At 32.6% G+C, this 16,470-nt stretch overlaps 1 protein-coding gene across 3 annotated transcripts; it reads left to right on the top strand.

Moving 5' to 3' along the window:
• The first annotated feature begins 640 nt into the window (after positions 1-640).
• LOC129960454 (uncharacterized) lies at positions 641-15,682 on the top strand. Of its 3 annotated transcripts, none has more exons than XM_056073899.1 (8): positions 641-728; positions 1,090-2,178; positions 5,069-5,144; positions 7,005-7,664; positions 10,562-10,639; positions 12,324-12,464; positions 14,504-14,599; positions 15,545-15,682. In XM_056073899.1, exons 2-5 carry the CDS (start codon positions 1,192-1,194, stop codon positions 10,594-10,596), a joined length of 1,758 nt encoding a protein of 585 aa, XP_055929874.1. In that variant the 5' UTR covers positions 641-728; positions 1,090-1,191; the 3' UTR covers positions 10,597-10,639; positions 12,324-12,464; positions 14,504-14,599; positions 15,545-15,682. The 3 variants fall into 3 exon arrangements, with proteins under 3 accessions (XP_055929874.1, XP_055929876.1, XP_055929875.1); XM_056073901.1 differs by having other exon boundaries at positions 7,005-7,183; XM_056073900.1 differs by having other exon boundaries at positions 645-740.
• Positions 15,683-16,470: the final 788 nt, after the last annotated feature.

Consider the following 16,470-nt stretch of genomic DNA (forward strand, 5'->3'; position numbering starts at 1 on the left):
CTAATAATATCACCAGACTATCACAGCTTCTTTATTTAAAACAGATTTCACCTATTAGCCATTATTTATTGTGCATATCTTTCCCTATAAGTTTCTAATGCTAAAGTTACATAAAAAGGGCTAATTGTGCTATTATGACCGTATTAATAGATATAAGAATCTGATTTAATTGAATATGCTGGATTTATTTCTTGTTTTCAAGAGAAAATAAAGGAATGTTAGTGTAAGACTTTATTATTTTGATTTCAACCGATGACAAAGCCGACAAAGATGGCATTTCTTCAAATTCACATCGCATTTGCTTGAAGAAATCCAAGATCGGTTCCGAGATATATATATATCTGTATCCGAGAGATATACATCGATTTATTTTAAAGAAGAATTTTAAAAATATTGATTTGGATATTCATGCCCATATCATCATTTCATATATCATTTTTCATATATCACCCTATATCATTTGGATATTCTTATCATAAAATGGATATCCATGTCCAGCCTTAACCGAACACGAAATTCAAACTTTCTTCTGCTAGTTACTGCAATCAGCCAAGTTTGGAAAAAAAAATCCTCATTATGATAACGAAGTGAAGAGAAGCAAGAATTCTATCTATATCTACCAGTTTTCATTGAAAATTTCTTTCAATAATATCCACACTTACACAGGGAAGTGTTCCTTTTTTAATTTTGCAGCTTTCCGACAAGAAGCGTATTGTTCTCAATGATTGGTGAGTGACGAGGTAATGGCTTTTAATATGCTACTAGATATTTAATGAGTATCTACTGCGCAAGCAAAATGATCTTCTAAATGTCGTATTATGCGTTTCGTCATTTTAAATTCTTAAGTAGGCTTTCGCTAAAATATCGAAAATTTGAATTTAAATATTTTCGAATAAAAATGAGTGCTTTGGTTTGATGTAATTTAACGAAACTCATCATGATTCAAAAATTTCGATTTTATATTTATTTACTGCTGCTGTTTAGTATTGAATTATTCCAGTAAGCTTAACATTATGTCGATAAGTCTGTGAATCTTTCCTTTTTAGTACAATTACTTGAATAAATAATCCTCTTGTATACCTTTTCCAGGTACTCCTTGAAAAAGTACGGTGTATGATATTGCTTTCACCTTTGAAAACTACTTGTGAATAATCTTGCCTTTTTTGAATTCAGTCTCGATTTGTAAAAGCTATGATTGAAACCGTAAGTTCCACTTTGAATCCATCGGCAGATATTTTTGTTCCTGGCAAAATTTCTAACTTAAAAGATGTAATGAACAGTGATGAAATGAAAAATATTTCTGCTCCTTTTTGGACAATTTCTAAAACAAAGGGTATTAAGAACTACACAGTAAATCAAATGAAAGAAATTGCTAAGCAGCTGGTTAAAGATTATTTGGCTGAAAAGAGAAATCGAGGAGAGAAAACAATCACGAAGCAAGAAATAATTAAAATCTTTGAAAGAGTGATATTAACTAGCAGTTGTAAAGTTAATCCCAAGATCATACCCATTGAGGATCATCTCTCAACGTTTCCCGAAGTGGGAAAATTGAAGTACATGGGAGTGGACATCGAAGCAATCAATTATTGTACAGGGAAATCGTGTACTTTTGACTTGTCCGTCTTTAAACCACCGAAGCCTTCCATATTTCTTTCCTCCCTCTATGGATTGTATCGCCACGAGCAAGCTACTCGACCACTGCTTTCGTTAACTTTGCCACCAAGAAATTTAGAAGACAATTTGTGGTCTGTAACTCCAAAAGATCTAAGTTTATGGAATCCGAATTGTGATGAACCATGTAGATGTCCTCCCATGTTTGGATATTGTATGCCTCCGAGCGTTTTGGGCAATCTTTTCAATTTAGATCATAATTGCTCAAAAGAAGGAATACACTTCTGTCGATATCCTCCTTCTTCAAATGGAAATGAAAGCATATTATTTGACACGAAGCCTGACTGTCCCGTAGAAATGGAGCTACTCGAGGACTGTACCGAAAATGAAAGCAAGGGAGAACTTAATCTGGAGTCTTGTTTGGAACAGCTAAAAACTATTGTTTCTGGTATATGCGATTTGATTTCAGCTGAAACTACAAAGAAGCCAGAGACTTCATTTATAGATATCGATGAAGTAACTGAAGATTATAAGGTCAAGTTTTGGGACACTGATCCATCAAAATTCGTAAGTATTGTTTCTCTTGATATTATACAGCAAGATGCATAAGACGGTTTTAATTGTTATAAATAAAGTTATTTAATATTAAGTTCGTCTGTGCTAATAATAATGAATAACACAACTATTTGTCTAATTTTCTACAGTTTTTACGCATTTATAGGTATGAATTGACATGCGTCTATTTATATCCTTCTGTAGAATTCATCATAATTATACGAAGATTCAAGGGTTGAATCCTAGTTTAGTGTGCCTCGAATTGTCGCCAATATAATGCAAAAAGCAGCGGATAAACTTACTAGCAACCTTTATACCGTTTTGTTTACTTTTTCGCTTGTTGAGTTGTACATATATTGCAATAGTCTTGCAAGAAATTAAAAATTGACAAACATTCATTAAAGAATTAAATTACGTTTTAAAATTGAAAGTATTAAGGCTAACAAAACATTCAGTGTTATTCTTAAAGTGAACTATGAACAGATAATATTTATCCTTTAATTCTTACCGAGTTATTCTTATTAAAATTGTCTGTTTACGAATGTTATGAGAGCAGAAAATAAAAACTAAACACCTACTCGAGTTTTTGAATCGCTTCCTTTCAGTTTTTCATTTTAATATTATCTTGCCATTCTAACGGAATTCATTTCGATCCGTTCTTTTCGTGGATTACTCATGATTATTCGATTAGTCTAAGTGTTCAATAATCTGTCTGATAATTGGTATAATCAAATATTATGAGGGATATTTTATTTTGTAAATTCGATGTGTACGTTTTGAAATATATATATATGGCACTTACATTACCGAAAAGTTCTGCTGCTTTTTTTATGGAAATAGTTTCCTGTTCAAACTGAGTTATTAAATTAAGTCGAATTAGTTGAATCGAGTAAGTATTTATTTCTTCAAACTCCTTTAGAAAAGCATCGGTCTATAATAGAAAAGTTGAGAATGATTGCTTTCGTTTTTCTACTTGTGCTGTTCTTGCTCTCAGAATCCTTGAGCTAGCGAAGAAACTAAATTCCCAATCCCACTAAGATATTTTTAAGTTAAAAAAAAAAAGAATTCTACACTTAGCTTCGGATGCTAGCGGCATCGCGTGTTTGAATTTTGCTGTCGAAAGTACAGATAGGTTAAGCCGGTTTGTAGAATTTCGTTATTCGGAATTTAAAGGGGATTCAGCAATTGTGATCCATAAGGATTTACAAAGTGTTCTTGGGTAAAACAATCGCTATCAATAAATCCAAATTCTTATTAAAATGGCGAGTAGCTGTTTTATATTTATGATCAGCAGTCTTGATTGACAACTTTGTTTTGTTGCATCCTTAGCCGAAATTAGAGGCGCACAAAATAAGGATTTTAGCGATTCCAAGTTTATTAAACTGTTGGAAGAATCTCTTGTAATATTAAGCCTCTTAATAGAGAAACTGAAATTCAGCTCGCTGAAATGACGGTATCCTTACGAATCTTAGTTGCATTGAAATTCCATTTAAATACCACTAAACTGCCACATATTTTTTGTACAAAATCAAAACAAGATCACTTAAGTTATTTTCTAAATACTCGCATTTTCTCGTATTATAACAGAATTCACTTAAAATTGTAATGTTTCGATAACGCTCTGCCGTAATCTGTTTTTCAAAATGCAGATCAAGCAAAAATTCAATCATACAAGTAAAATTTTCGAAAAATGAAGTATTTTCAGGAAATTTTTCTCTTCACAATGCATGCAAATGTACCCCACAGCAAACAAACTCATTGTTGAAGATTCAGATTCCAGATTTGCTTTCTGCGATATGGGAATCGATCGCTTCAATTTCGTGCATTTTACAACGTGTTTAAGTTTCATTGGTTGGTGATGGAATTAGAATTCTTGTTGGGAAAATCTGCCTTATTTTTTTAGTTTGTTTTAAATGTTTAAAAGCAAACAATGTAATCTTCCTGAAACTGTACCTAAATTGACTTGTATTTCAAAGAAATCGTTTATTGGGATTTTTGATATTTCAATGCTAACTTTTCTCATCCGGAAATTTAAGAAAGATCAATGAAACTAAAGTTCCACCTTCAATGGACTCGTTTTAAATATACAGAAATGCTGTCTGCTTTTCTCTTAAAGTATAATGAGCATTGTAAATTCTTTAGCTTTTTATCAAGTATCGCATCCAAATACAAAGTAAAGGTAATTAACACTAATTTTATCTAGAAAACTAGTATGGGAAAGTAGTGCTTACTTTAAAACACATCATGCAATCTGACTATAAATGAAACAATCTAAAATGCCAAACAGCGTTACGAAAATTCAAATGTAAGCAACAGCAGTGCATGAAACCTCAACAGCTCTCATCTTCAAATAGTAAAAGTACTGATCAAGTGCTTATACCAATCTTTCTGTTCTAATTTAATAGCTCATAGCCATACTCGCAAATATTTAGATTCCAGATGGAATAGCGAATCACTTGAAAGATTTCTGAAGTTGTTAAATATCCAAACCTGTCTCCTGTCCATGTCGGTTAAAAAATTAACATACTAGACCGGAACAAAAGTAAGCCTTTCTATCAGTGAAGCAGTTTGAGGCATGACCTAATCGTGCAATACTACTGAAATTAAACGGTCTTATAAAGGTTTATTCGTTTTATTGTGGATTGCAAAGCTGGTGGAAATAAAAAGGACACTCCAGCATTTTTTAGCTAATGTCAAATTATTGATGCATCTTCATGTTAAATCGGTGAATCTCGAGTATTTCTACTAGTATTTTGAGCAATATAACCTTCACTCAATATTTTGAGCAATGCAGCCTTTTGAATACTTAAAGTACGAGTAGTTTAAAATTTCAACTCGCATTTTGAGCAATATATAGATATATATATACTTGATTTTGTTTCATGTCAATATTTTCTTATAGGTACGTACAGATGAAATTCTGGAAGACGATAACTGTCACCCTCTATTAGAAATGGACTATCCTGAAGCAAACGAAGGTAAAGTGTTGAAGGTGTTGGGAGTTTTTGTGTATGTCTTTATATCTGGTGTTCTCTTCGCTTAAATTTAATATGAAATGCCCGTTTTGTGTAATTTTAATGTAGATTTTAATTGCCGTATTAAGGATTATTTTGATGCGACCTTTATGAATATTTCATACTGATTGAAATTATGAAGCTCAGCTATGACAATAAGATTCAACAAGCGAAACAGTCGACTGTCATCTCTCGACTTGCCTCTGATTTTAAACCAAAATTTCATCAACTGGTGGATGATTTCAGAATGACACTGATAAGGCCGAAACTCTCCTATTTTAGAATTCAGAATTGATTTTATTTGTCTCCTTTAGTTGCAATATCGGTGTAGGTATGCAAGATATCAATATAGGTATGCAAGATTAGGTTAATGCACTGTGTTATTCTATTTCGAACGGATTTGAATTTTCTTGCAGAAAACGCATTTGCATCCTCATTTTTATTATAAAAGCCTAAATTGTCAAATGAATGCAGAAATCGGGTTTTGCATATGATTATTTAAGAAAATAATTGATTAATGAAACTTTAAATTGAGATTTGTGAATCTTAATGTACACTAAACTAGTGTTGTAGTTTGCGGATTTAAAGTTAAGTCTAGAAAATGTATGAAAGTCGCATTTCGAGGATTGTTCTCAATTTTATTCTTCTTTCATTTCTGTCCTTTAGAAAGATTAAGACCCATGAGATGCATGTGAGCTGGGTAGCTTTTGCATTTAATCTAGATTGTTGTCTTGGTTATAATTTCATTTCGAATGCTGCAGGTACTATTGCATTGCTTTTGCTTTGTAACCTATTATACCGATTGTTGACGTGATATTCATTACAATTTCAGTTTCTCCCATTAATAGTATGCATTAGCGCAGTGAAAGTAAACTTTAAAAAAATTAAAACACGAGAAACTTTTCAGTCGGATTAAAAGACCGCGAATTCTTTGCAAAAGTGGTTATAAAACCATTAGCGATTTGATATAAGACTACGAATATTAATTTTCGTAGTTTACTATAAAATGTGCTAAAAGTTTGGTAAAAGCTCTGGTAATTTAGTAAGAGCAGGTTTTAAAGTTTTACCGTAATTCCATAAATTAGTCTTTTGTCTTACGTTAATGCTTAATAATCGAGTAATAGTTGACCATTTTCAATCGCGAACATGGGTAGCAGAAATTGTTTTTATCCATCGGATAATCGGATTAAATGCATTATTTTCAAAAATCTGAATTGACTCGGCTCTAAAAGGGGGTTAGAACACACTTAACTGATTACATTGCCAATCGCGTACTTGATAATTAGTTGACCTTCTCTCTGTCCCGGATATCGCATATACACTAGAATGTAGATCTGAAGAAAGTCTAACTAGGTCGAATCGGATCCATTTTCACGTTTACAGAAACCTAGTTAAATCGTTTCTGCATCTCAATGACTCTTGCGATGTAGTTACAAAAGGCACTTCAAGCTTAATTCGTATTGCTAAACAGTACGTGGATATTTATCTATTTAATTGACATAGATAGCAAACAACGTCATGCCAGTATTGCAGTTCTTAAATGTTTTAAAGTAAATGTTCTGCAACTACGTTATTTTGTTTGTATACAAGCGAATTCCGGAAGTCTACTTTTATAACTCAATTCTTCCTAAAACCAATTGTATATCATATTCAATTGTAAACAATGAAAGTTTTTGCATAAGAACTAAGCTCGGTTCTTGTAGTAATTTGAATCGTAATTCTGAACAGTTTTATTATGACATCATCGGTCTGTTAGATTCTATTTTATAAGTTAGCAAGGTTTTCATCAAATTTCTTATGTATAGAAATGATTTAAAATTTCAGGAGTAACTGCAGAAATAGAAGAAATGATCCGAAGATGCTTTTCGCCCGACAGCAAGAGGAATAGTGCTAAGCAGTCTGAAGTCGATGAAGGAATTAACACGAGTTTCTGCGATCCTCCGTGTAGTGTCTGGTGTCACGACAGCCCGAAAATCGAGAGACAGGATTCTATCTCAAGCAGTGTAAGTGCCAATATCGGCCTACTTACCGATACAACAGATTTTTTATTGAACGCGTGTAAAGGGACAATAACTCCAAATGGAGAAACGGGCTTAGAGTCTCATTTCCACAAGCGAATTTTCAAGAGATCTTTCTCCGCTAACGACTGTGATCTTTCATACGAAGAAAGGTACAAAATAAATTCTACAGTGCCACACTCAGCTACGTCTTCCAGGGAAGATCTTGAATTTTTGAGAAGGGATCCCATTAATTTTTTTAAAAATCTGCGAAAAGGCGACTCCTGGAAGGACAGTGACAGTGGTATAGTTTCTCACTGGTCATCTCAAGAGGATATCGACATTTATTCAGACATGAGAGGAGATGGATCTTATTTTGAACATGATCATGCTCCTATGTGGTCTCTCTTCAGTTCAGAAGACAGCCTTTGGAAACCTTTACCTGAATGCTCCCAAGATCAGCATTCCAAACTTATGCCCAAAAGAGGTAAGGAATGACCTCTCTGTAGAATGTTATGTGAATACTTTTCCAGGCTTCCAATTAAACTTATTAGAATATGTGAGAATCGGGGAATTTCTAGCTTTTGTGTATTAGCCGAAGCTTCAGCGATGTTAGTTAAAATCTTCTAATTCTAAAGCACTTTAGTTTCGCATTTAAATTTTAACGATCACTCACGATAAAGTATTTTGTAGCTTAAAAAACACCACTTATCGCAACACTCTTTAATAATGAGCAAGAATGAACAGAATTTTTTCAATAAAGAAATGCCCGATTTTTTTCGCTCTTGGGGTAAAATCGCGACTGCTTTTTCTTGCCAGATATAGGAGAAATTGAGTTGTCATTTACGAAAAACGGTTTTTGCCTCGCTTTCGTAAAACTTGCATTTTTAATTTAAGTGAAGATTTGAGAAATTTCTTCGACTCTTATTTCCTAAGTGCAGAACAGAACATAAATCTTTCCCAAAGTATTTTGATTTTTCTCGCTTTAAAAATTGATTTGCCTTCGTTGGTGCTGTAAAGTTTTGCTAAATGCTTCTGATTTGTAAATATACAGTGTACTCGAAAGCTGTTTCAGCAAAAGGAGAGATGTACCACCAAAATGAACTATAGTTAGCCCCACTTAGCCATATCTGACACCATTTTTTCCTTCCAAGGTAACCAGCCTCAAAACGGGGCAAATTTTTAGGTAAACGTTGGGTAGAATATCAGCTAATTGAATTACGATTCAAAAGTATGGTAACTAAAAGTGCAAGTGTTGAATCTTCTGTGCTTCAGATTGCCATGATATTCTTGCCATTAAGATAACATGGGAACAGCAGATATTAGAAATGCAGTTTTTAGCCGTTAGCTTTAATAGTATAATTGTTTCATTATTTGGGGTTCAGTAAGTCTTTGTTTACTTCAGAATATTTACTGCTGTCGACAACCGTGTCTTGGTTTAAGACAATCTTCGTGATTTCTCGCGGGACAAAAATTTGCCACGAGCTATATACATCCTTCGATTGGCTGACGAGATCTTAACTATTAGATCATGTTTTACTGGCATAGCTTATCGCGGTCTTCTTGGAAATGTTTGGTCTGTTGCAGGCTGCTTCGCAAACCACACATAAGGGTATGTGTGCAAACCACACACAAGGGTATGCATTATACATTACACATTATTCACATGCTTAAGGATTTAATTGTCGAACTTCAATATTGAAAATCGTGGACAAACATTCATGACCAGTAGCTTGGTTTTCTGGCTCAGCTGAACTAACTCTTGCTATTTCTTTTTGGAGTGATGAACTTGTAATATAATGTATACAAATTTCTTCAGTCTAACATCTCGTCTCAAGAATCTTTTTTGTAGCAGTCGGGATACGAGTCTACGAGACCGTGAGCCAATCTTTCAGTTTTGTGAATCGTGCAATGATGCCCTTGGACGACCCTTTGGGGTTCTATGTTTTTTTACTTGATCCTAGTTGAAAATTGCAAGACGACTTGATTAATTATATTAAACTTGATGAAAATGGAGCCATTGTGGCCTAAAAAGGTTTCGGCTCCGGAAATGGAGGGTTTTTGCTAAATCGGATTCCAGAGAAGAACCACCATGCAAGCGAGTCTAGTGTTTGTTAAATCTGTCGAGGTTGACCCCGACGGATGTCCTCCCATTATTGCAGTAAGATAGTTTTCAGGAGGGTGGAGCAGTTCTTTAAGTATCGTTCTAACCGCGGTTCAAAATTGAGGTCTGTCCCAAAATAGCATTCAGTGTTGCTTTTAAACGGGGACATTAATATAATTAAACTTTATGAAAATGGAATAAATACTTGGATCACGCTGCTAATATTGTTCGTTTTGATGAGTATTAGCACTCGCATCCCGTCTCCATCCGATTTACGAGCTCTGTATGAAGCTTGCTGAAATTTTACCTTTCAATCTTTTTCCAGAATACTTCTGATTTAATGAATCATTTACAACCTATTTTAATGTTTTGGTAAAAATATGCGACTTGAGAACATCTCAAATAACCGGGACTCAAAATTTAGCAATCCTTCTGAATCTTTAACCAAACTATTCTTTTAAATTAATCAACGTGTTATAAATCTTACTTTTACTCGAAGTTTCCAAAATTTACTTGCGTGCGGGTTTTATGCAATTCCTTGTTCCTCTTAAATTACTTTTTAAAACTTTTAAAACCGATGTTATTCTTTATCAATCGCTTTATTACATTTAACACTTCCTGTACTTTGATTTTTTTTTCACTTATTTATGAAGAGATTATTTAGGAGAAAATTAATTCGTATGACCATTTTTCATTATTGCCGGAATCATTTTAGTTTCTATATAAATTTTTAAATTGCAATGAATGCCCAACGTTAAATATCTTTTTAACGATCATTAAACCATCGGTGAAGGCATAAAACGAACACAATGTAGTTCCCTAATTTCAATGAATTTCCATTGCGGTTGTAGTTCCATTTCATATTTGCATTACTCCTTCTCGCAAATGTATTCTGTTCCAGTATTCTTTGGGAAGGGGAACTTACTGCACATTTCTATTGTATTTTTTAATGTATTGCTTATCTGCTGCAACTTCGTCTTTTTTCCTTCTAAATGACTAGTCTTAAACTTAATTTTCTAAATTGTTATTTTCGTGGAAGTGCCTTCAAAATTCAACATTTTAAAAGTAAGATCTGCTACCCTGAACTTGCAAGGATGCACTAGATTACAATAAATTTTCATAACTTTATTTCTTGTACCTTGCGTTAGTCTTACAAATTTGTATGAATCAATTGTGCTGTATAACTTCAAGTGTCGCATGAAGAAACCTTTTTGTATTAAAAAAAACGCAATTTTTGAATTGAAATGTTTAGAAATATAATGCTAGAAATTTTATTTCAGTGCGTGATCTACGACGTCAAAGATCAATGAACTGAACTGAATTGTATTTGACAATGAAACTAGCATTACCAGGCTACGGTAAGTAGTAAAGAATCCTTCATGAGTTTCGAGAAATTGAAGTATTTGTTCTTTAGATGTTGAATTGCCCTCTTGTTAGAAGGAATGGATTCTAGAATATTAATGAGCATTATCCAGGATTCTTAACAAAGCTATTCTTAGAAATTTAATAGAATGATTATAGAAAATTAGTTTACTTTTGAAATTTGAAAATTCCTATGAAAAGAATTTTACTTAGTTGAGCGAATCCCTGTTTACTATAGCAGATTGTTGAGTTAAAGCTTCTGTCAAACTCGCCGGAACACTGAATTATGCTGTTAAAAAAATGGATCGTTGCCATAATGGGCGAATGCGGAATTTGTGAAACTGCATGTTGAAACTTCACAAATGTGCAAATGTTAATCTTTTTGCAGAGATTAATGCATTACGAGAAAGCACATTACGAGACAAAAAAAAAAAAAAAATCACGTGTCACAAATCAAATTGTCATTGTTTCACGCAAGCATAACAAAACATTAACACTGAATATCTGGCCAGTTAATGAGTGATAACTCGTATCAAGAGAACGATTTATGCTACACTAATCTTTTTACTATCAATTACTCCGGTCTTTCATTCTCGGTTTAAACGATCGCTTTTCAAGGTTTTTACATTTCAAATATTTGGGACGTATACTGCCTTATGGGCCTTATGTAATGAATGTATTTACACGGTTGCATTCACCATTTTGGAAAATCGGCGAAGATAATTTTCTCATTAAAAAAAAAAACTTAATGTCTGAAAATTTTGCTTTAAGCATTTGGCGAACTTAACATTTATCAACTATCATTACGAGTTATAAAAATTTGCTTACGATTTCTTGAATATTTGAAATCTAAATGTACAATTGATTCTTTTATATTTGTGTATTCATTTATGAATAAGTTTGTATTGCTTTAAAATAAAATGAATAAATAGGCTTAGAAGATTTAAAGATGGGTTTAAATATATCCCGAATAATTTTGGGAACCAAGTTTTCTCGGATTTGTCTGCAATATTTTAAACGTATATCAACATTTGAGACTTTAAAGTCTCCTAAACTCTTACTGTACTCTAAAATCTATCCATTGATACTTTATGGTTCTGATAACTATCGTCCAGTTTTAATTGAAGAGAACGGGGCTTCGAAATCTTAATACAATGTATGTACAAAATGATTTTGTAGCATTCAACTTAACCTTTTGCAGTCAAATGTCTTATCTCAGCCACCATTCAAGACGGTGCATCATTTTGACATTTTTATTTCTTAATTTGAATTGTTAAAAATGCCTACATAATGAATCTACATTATTTTAACATTTTTCAGGGAAACTCAACTTAAAGTAGTTGCATGTATTTATTTGGTGTAATAAACGGGTCATGTATTAAGTGAATAATTATACATAGAATTCTTTCCGACTGAAAAGGGTTAAGTATCCCGATTTGTTCGAATTGCATTTTGATTATTTTTCAGTGGATTGTACACTTTTAAATTAAAATTGAGAATTTAAAGGTCCTTTTTAAGTGTTTTTAAATTTTTTCATTAAATTGTTATATAAAATATCTTGTAACTCAAACTATTTAACCTTTGTAAATTTCCTTAATGTATCGCTAGTCTTTTAAAATGAGTGCCACTCATGCTTACAGTTTATGTTGAAAACTGAAATTGCAAAAATTATATTCATAGGGTTCTCATGTGAATTTTGTACAGTGTCTTGTTACTGCTGTTTACCATTTAAAGGTAAAGCAGTTTGTGGAAGTGCTGAAAGCGAAGCTAGCTGCTACGACCACTGACACTTACAGCTGTCCGTATGAAATACCATAAAAAGTAAGTAGTTAAATGAAACGTATTTGATTAAAGCAATTCTGAATTTTACCCGTTTCTCATTGAGTAAAATTGACTACATTCTGTATTGGATTTGTATTTGCATAATTTTTTAGACTGTTTTGAAAATTTGCTTCGCAGAATGTTTTCTACTTGCCAGTGTGGTTGTTAGGTTTGAAATTCATTGATTAGTAAAGTGGTAAATTCCAGTAAATTAACATCTCATCGCTTGCTAAACAAAGATTAATTTATCAAGTGGGATCTTTCTATAATCGGCAAATAAACGTTTCTTTTAAAACCTCTTTAAATATAACGCATCAGAAATGAAAAGTCGATGTTTAATATCGGGACACAACGTTATATTTGATACTAATGGTGAATATATAGGGCTAGAACGTTTACTTAATTTTCTTGCGATGGAAAAAATACCGTAGTTTCCAGTCTTAAACTCACCCACGGCAATTTGAAGTAAATTGTTATTTGAAGATTTTTCATAGATTTTAATTTGTTTTGAATATAAACGTTAATTTATTACGACATCTGAGACTTTATTCGAATTTCAGAATTTGTATATTTAAATTGAATTGATCCCAAGTTTCTACTTTAATTCAAGACTGTTCATCGCATAAACTTTGAATTAATGGTTATTTATTACGAATATTACCATTCATAAAAAGAATACTTTTAAATTCAATGGAGGTGATCTCTTAACGCAATTGCCTTATTTATGTCTATCCCTACACTGATATAATCTTCGGATCATGAGTAATGCAACAAATTGATTTTTTCGGTGATTTTCATTGATACGTGTTATTTTATAAACCACTGTTACCCGAATTCTGAAACGAACATCTTGAAGATTGTGTATATTACTTTTTCTGTACAATTTTCGTGCATCTTGTTTGTCGCAGGCATTCTTACAGAAATTCATTCTGTGCTATTAACTCGCGGATGTAAACAGTGATGTCATCATAGACTATCTTATAAGCACCCTAATGACTCTCCCTTTCAAGCTTTCTCAAATTAAGATAACCAAATCGCACCTGAGTGAATTAGTTTTCCTTTAAAAAAAAGGTTATTATCAACTCTCTAGAAGACGTGTACTATTAAACTATTACTCTATTTTTATTATAAATTTAGGACTTAATCCAAAGCGATTTTCAACAGGAGATATGCCTTTATATGAAATGAACTTCCAAGTACTTTAATTTTCCTATGCGAAAGGGATCGTGGCTTCACTGTCGTGTATTTTGGTTTATTTTCAACTGCGCACGAATCTCTTGAGGTGAACACTTAAAATGTGTACCCAGAAGAATATTAATACAATTTTCGTAAGACAATAATAACGAGGATGAATGTTTTTTAAACTCGTAACAAAGCAAAGTTAACATGCTATAAGAAGTTTTGCGCATTAAATCTTCGGGTGCGGATGAAATGTTAATTTTAGCTCGAACATTCGAAACATTATCTTTTTTGAATTGAATTCCATTGGTAGGTTCCTTTTTAGGTTACGTCTTCTCGTAGAATAGATGGACATCAATGTAACAAACCTATAAGTTCCAAAAATTATCCAACTTAAACGATTCCATTTCTTTTTATAATATTGACCGTTGTAGAAATTTATCTAGAATTACTATGATTAAAAAATAGGTCACAGTATCTTAGAGTCTTGCTGTTTAGTTGTATTTTTTAACTGTACAAATTAGCTTGATAGTTTTGTCAAATCTGTCGTGTTCATACTTAATTTTCCCTCGGTTATGAAACGTCATTTTTTTTTGCTTCGAGCGCCCTTTCATTAAACAAAGATGATTTTAATGAGAATGCCATCGGTTTCGCGTTGATACTCGAACGAAAAATTTGGAAATTATGCATATATTGATGTACGATGGGTTTTGGAGTTGATGATTTTAACGAATTCAAAATGTGGCAGTTAAACAATGTACAGCTTAAGCAACCTTTTTAAAATTCAAATATTCTATTTCCTGCAATTGCTTCTTGAATTGCTTATATATAATAAATCGGATATGTTCATATTTTAATAGGTTAGATCGGAGTCCTGTTGCTCTTAGCAGCGGAAATTTTACTCGTGCATTCGTTTACAGAGGAAGTTCATTTGCGATTCTTTTCATGATGCGGTGGTAAGTATAAAGTTTTTAAAAACTTTATAATTATACATAAAAAGAAGACGTATTTTGAACGAATTGTATTCCTTGCAAGTGTGAGTGAACGGAAAAAATTTGTATGTTGCAAGAATTTCGGTCAATATGAAAGATTATATCATAGAAATTGTTCTCGGCTATTTAAGGATTTCTTTAATTTGGGATATTGCAGTTGACTTTGGAGTAAGATAACTTCGTGCAAGAGATAAATTCTTATTCTTGCACTTGTATCTAGCCCATGCATCTGGTTGACAAGAATTTAGGTACTTGCGGAGGAAAGGCATACATATCTCATTAAGATTCTTTTATCATAGAATCATCATAAACGTGCTCATACGACAGCAGCCAATTTCAGTGTTCGCGACCCGTCGATTGAGACGGACGGAACAGCATGCAGGAGCAGTCTCGGGTCGGAAATTTAGAAGAATCATTTTTAGATTTCTATTAGAGATCGAATACTTCTTGTGGCCTTGTTGTGAGTTAACGGACTGTTTCTTTCTTGCACTCACACCTGTGAATTTTTTTGCTTAGTGATAAATAGAAATGGGCAAGGGTGAAATTAAGTGTAAGGAAAATTTTTGTAACGATACTTTAGAAAAAGCAGCACTCTTAAATTTTTAATTGTTTTACATTATTAAAATGTAAGGGAATTAATTGAAAGCCTGAAATTGTAAAAGAATAACGAATGTTTCATTTCGATTCTTTAATATTTGACAAAACAGCACTTTCTCTAACTTAAAGGACAATTTTAATTTCCCAAGAGCAAAATAGTATATTTGAAGTTTTCCAATCATTTTACTTTCGAAGATTTTTAAAGATAAAATAGAGCAAGAGTGGTCTTTTGTATGCTTTTTATCTTATCTATGAAACTGGATTGATAATTATCTAAACAGATATCTGTATTAAGTTTCGTATTTTTTATAGATTAGACAAGCTTCAGTTACAAGTGAAGTGATTTTATCTTGTAAGTGTGGAAATTACACAAGATGAATACATTTCTTTCAAGAAGATGGAAGATTTTAGCAGTTTTTAGAAATGGTTTTAATTTTTATGTACTGGACAAAATAAAGTTTAATTTACAATAAGTCTGTCTTTCATTTAATTTCGGAATTCCCTTCATTCTTATAATTGATGCTTTAAGTTTTATTTGACGATAGAACATGAACTCAGCAAGGGCAATTTGTTACATAAGCTTATAATCGGGTTTGTTTACTGGACGTCAGGCTCATAGGAATTTCAAATTCTTTATGTAAATAATCTTCGGCTTCTAAAGAATGAATAATAAAATACGATAAACTAAATGTGGGAGTACCAATATCAAGTTCTGAATAAATTTTACATGAAGAAAAAGGCTGGAAGGTGGTCTGTAACCCATGATAGCGAATTGGTAGTCAGATTAAGCAAGTTTGCTCATTTTTTAAATATTTCCTTTAGAGTATTTTACAACTGCAACTTAAGTTCTATAAATTTCTTATGCTCTAGTTATTGGAATAAAATACTCATTTCTTACGAGTTTCAATCACTTTATTAACACAAATCGCAGCACAAAGACTTTCCCTAACACATGAAAGGAACATTAACAGAGCTATGCCTTAGCATTTTTAACATCGCATCATGCTGTACTTGAATTCTGACATCATGGAAGACCAATCAGATTGCCAAGAGATCAGAGAAATAATTCAATGGCATCACAACGGAGTATGTGAATCAGATGCTAATCGAGGGAAATTATGATCAAGACCTATTTTTGTCTAATTCGGCACGCAAGTAATTATTCCCGAGTGACTGCCACAAATATTTCAAGAGCTGGCTCGAAGTTCCAAATAGAAAGCGATATCGACTATAAGAAT

The sequence above is a fragment of the Argiope bruennichi genome, chromosome X2 (assembly GCF_947563725.1).
Source record: "Argiope bruennichi chromosome X2, qqArgBrue1.1, whole genome shotgun sequence".
Classification (NCBI taxonomy): Eukaryota; Metazoa; Arthropoda; class Arachnida; order Araneae; family Araneidae; genus Argiope; species Argiope bruennichi.

Bases quoted from the DNA above. Each gene is read 5' to 3' on its own strand.
- LOC129960454 (XM_056073899.1), top strand. From the start codon at position 1,192: ATGATTGAAACCGTAAGTTCCACTTTGAATCCATCGGCAGATATTTTT. The intron at 2,179-5,068 runs GTAAGTATTGTT...ATTTTCTTATAG, and splicing joins ACACTGATCCATCAAAATTC to GTACGTACAGATGAAATTCT. The intron at 7,665-10,561 runs GTAAGGAATGAC...ATTTTATTTCAG, and splicing joins CAAACTTATGCCCAAAAGAG to TGCGTGATCTACGACGTCAA.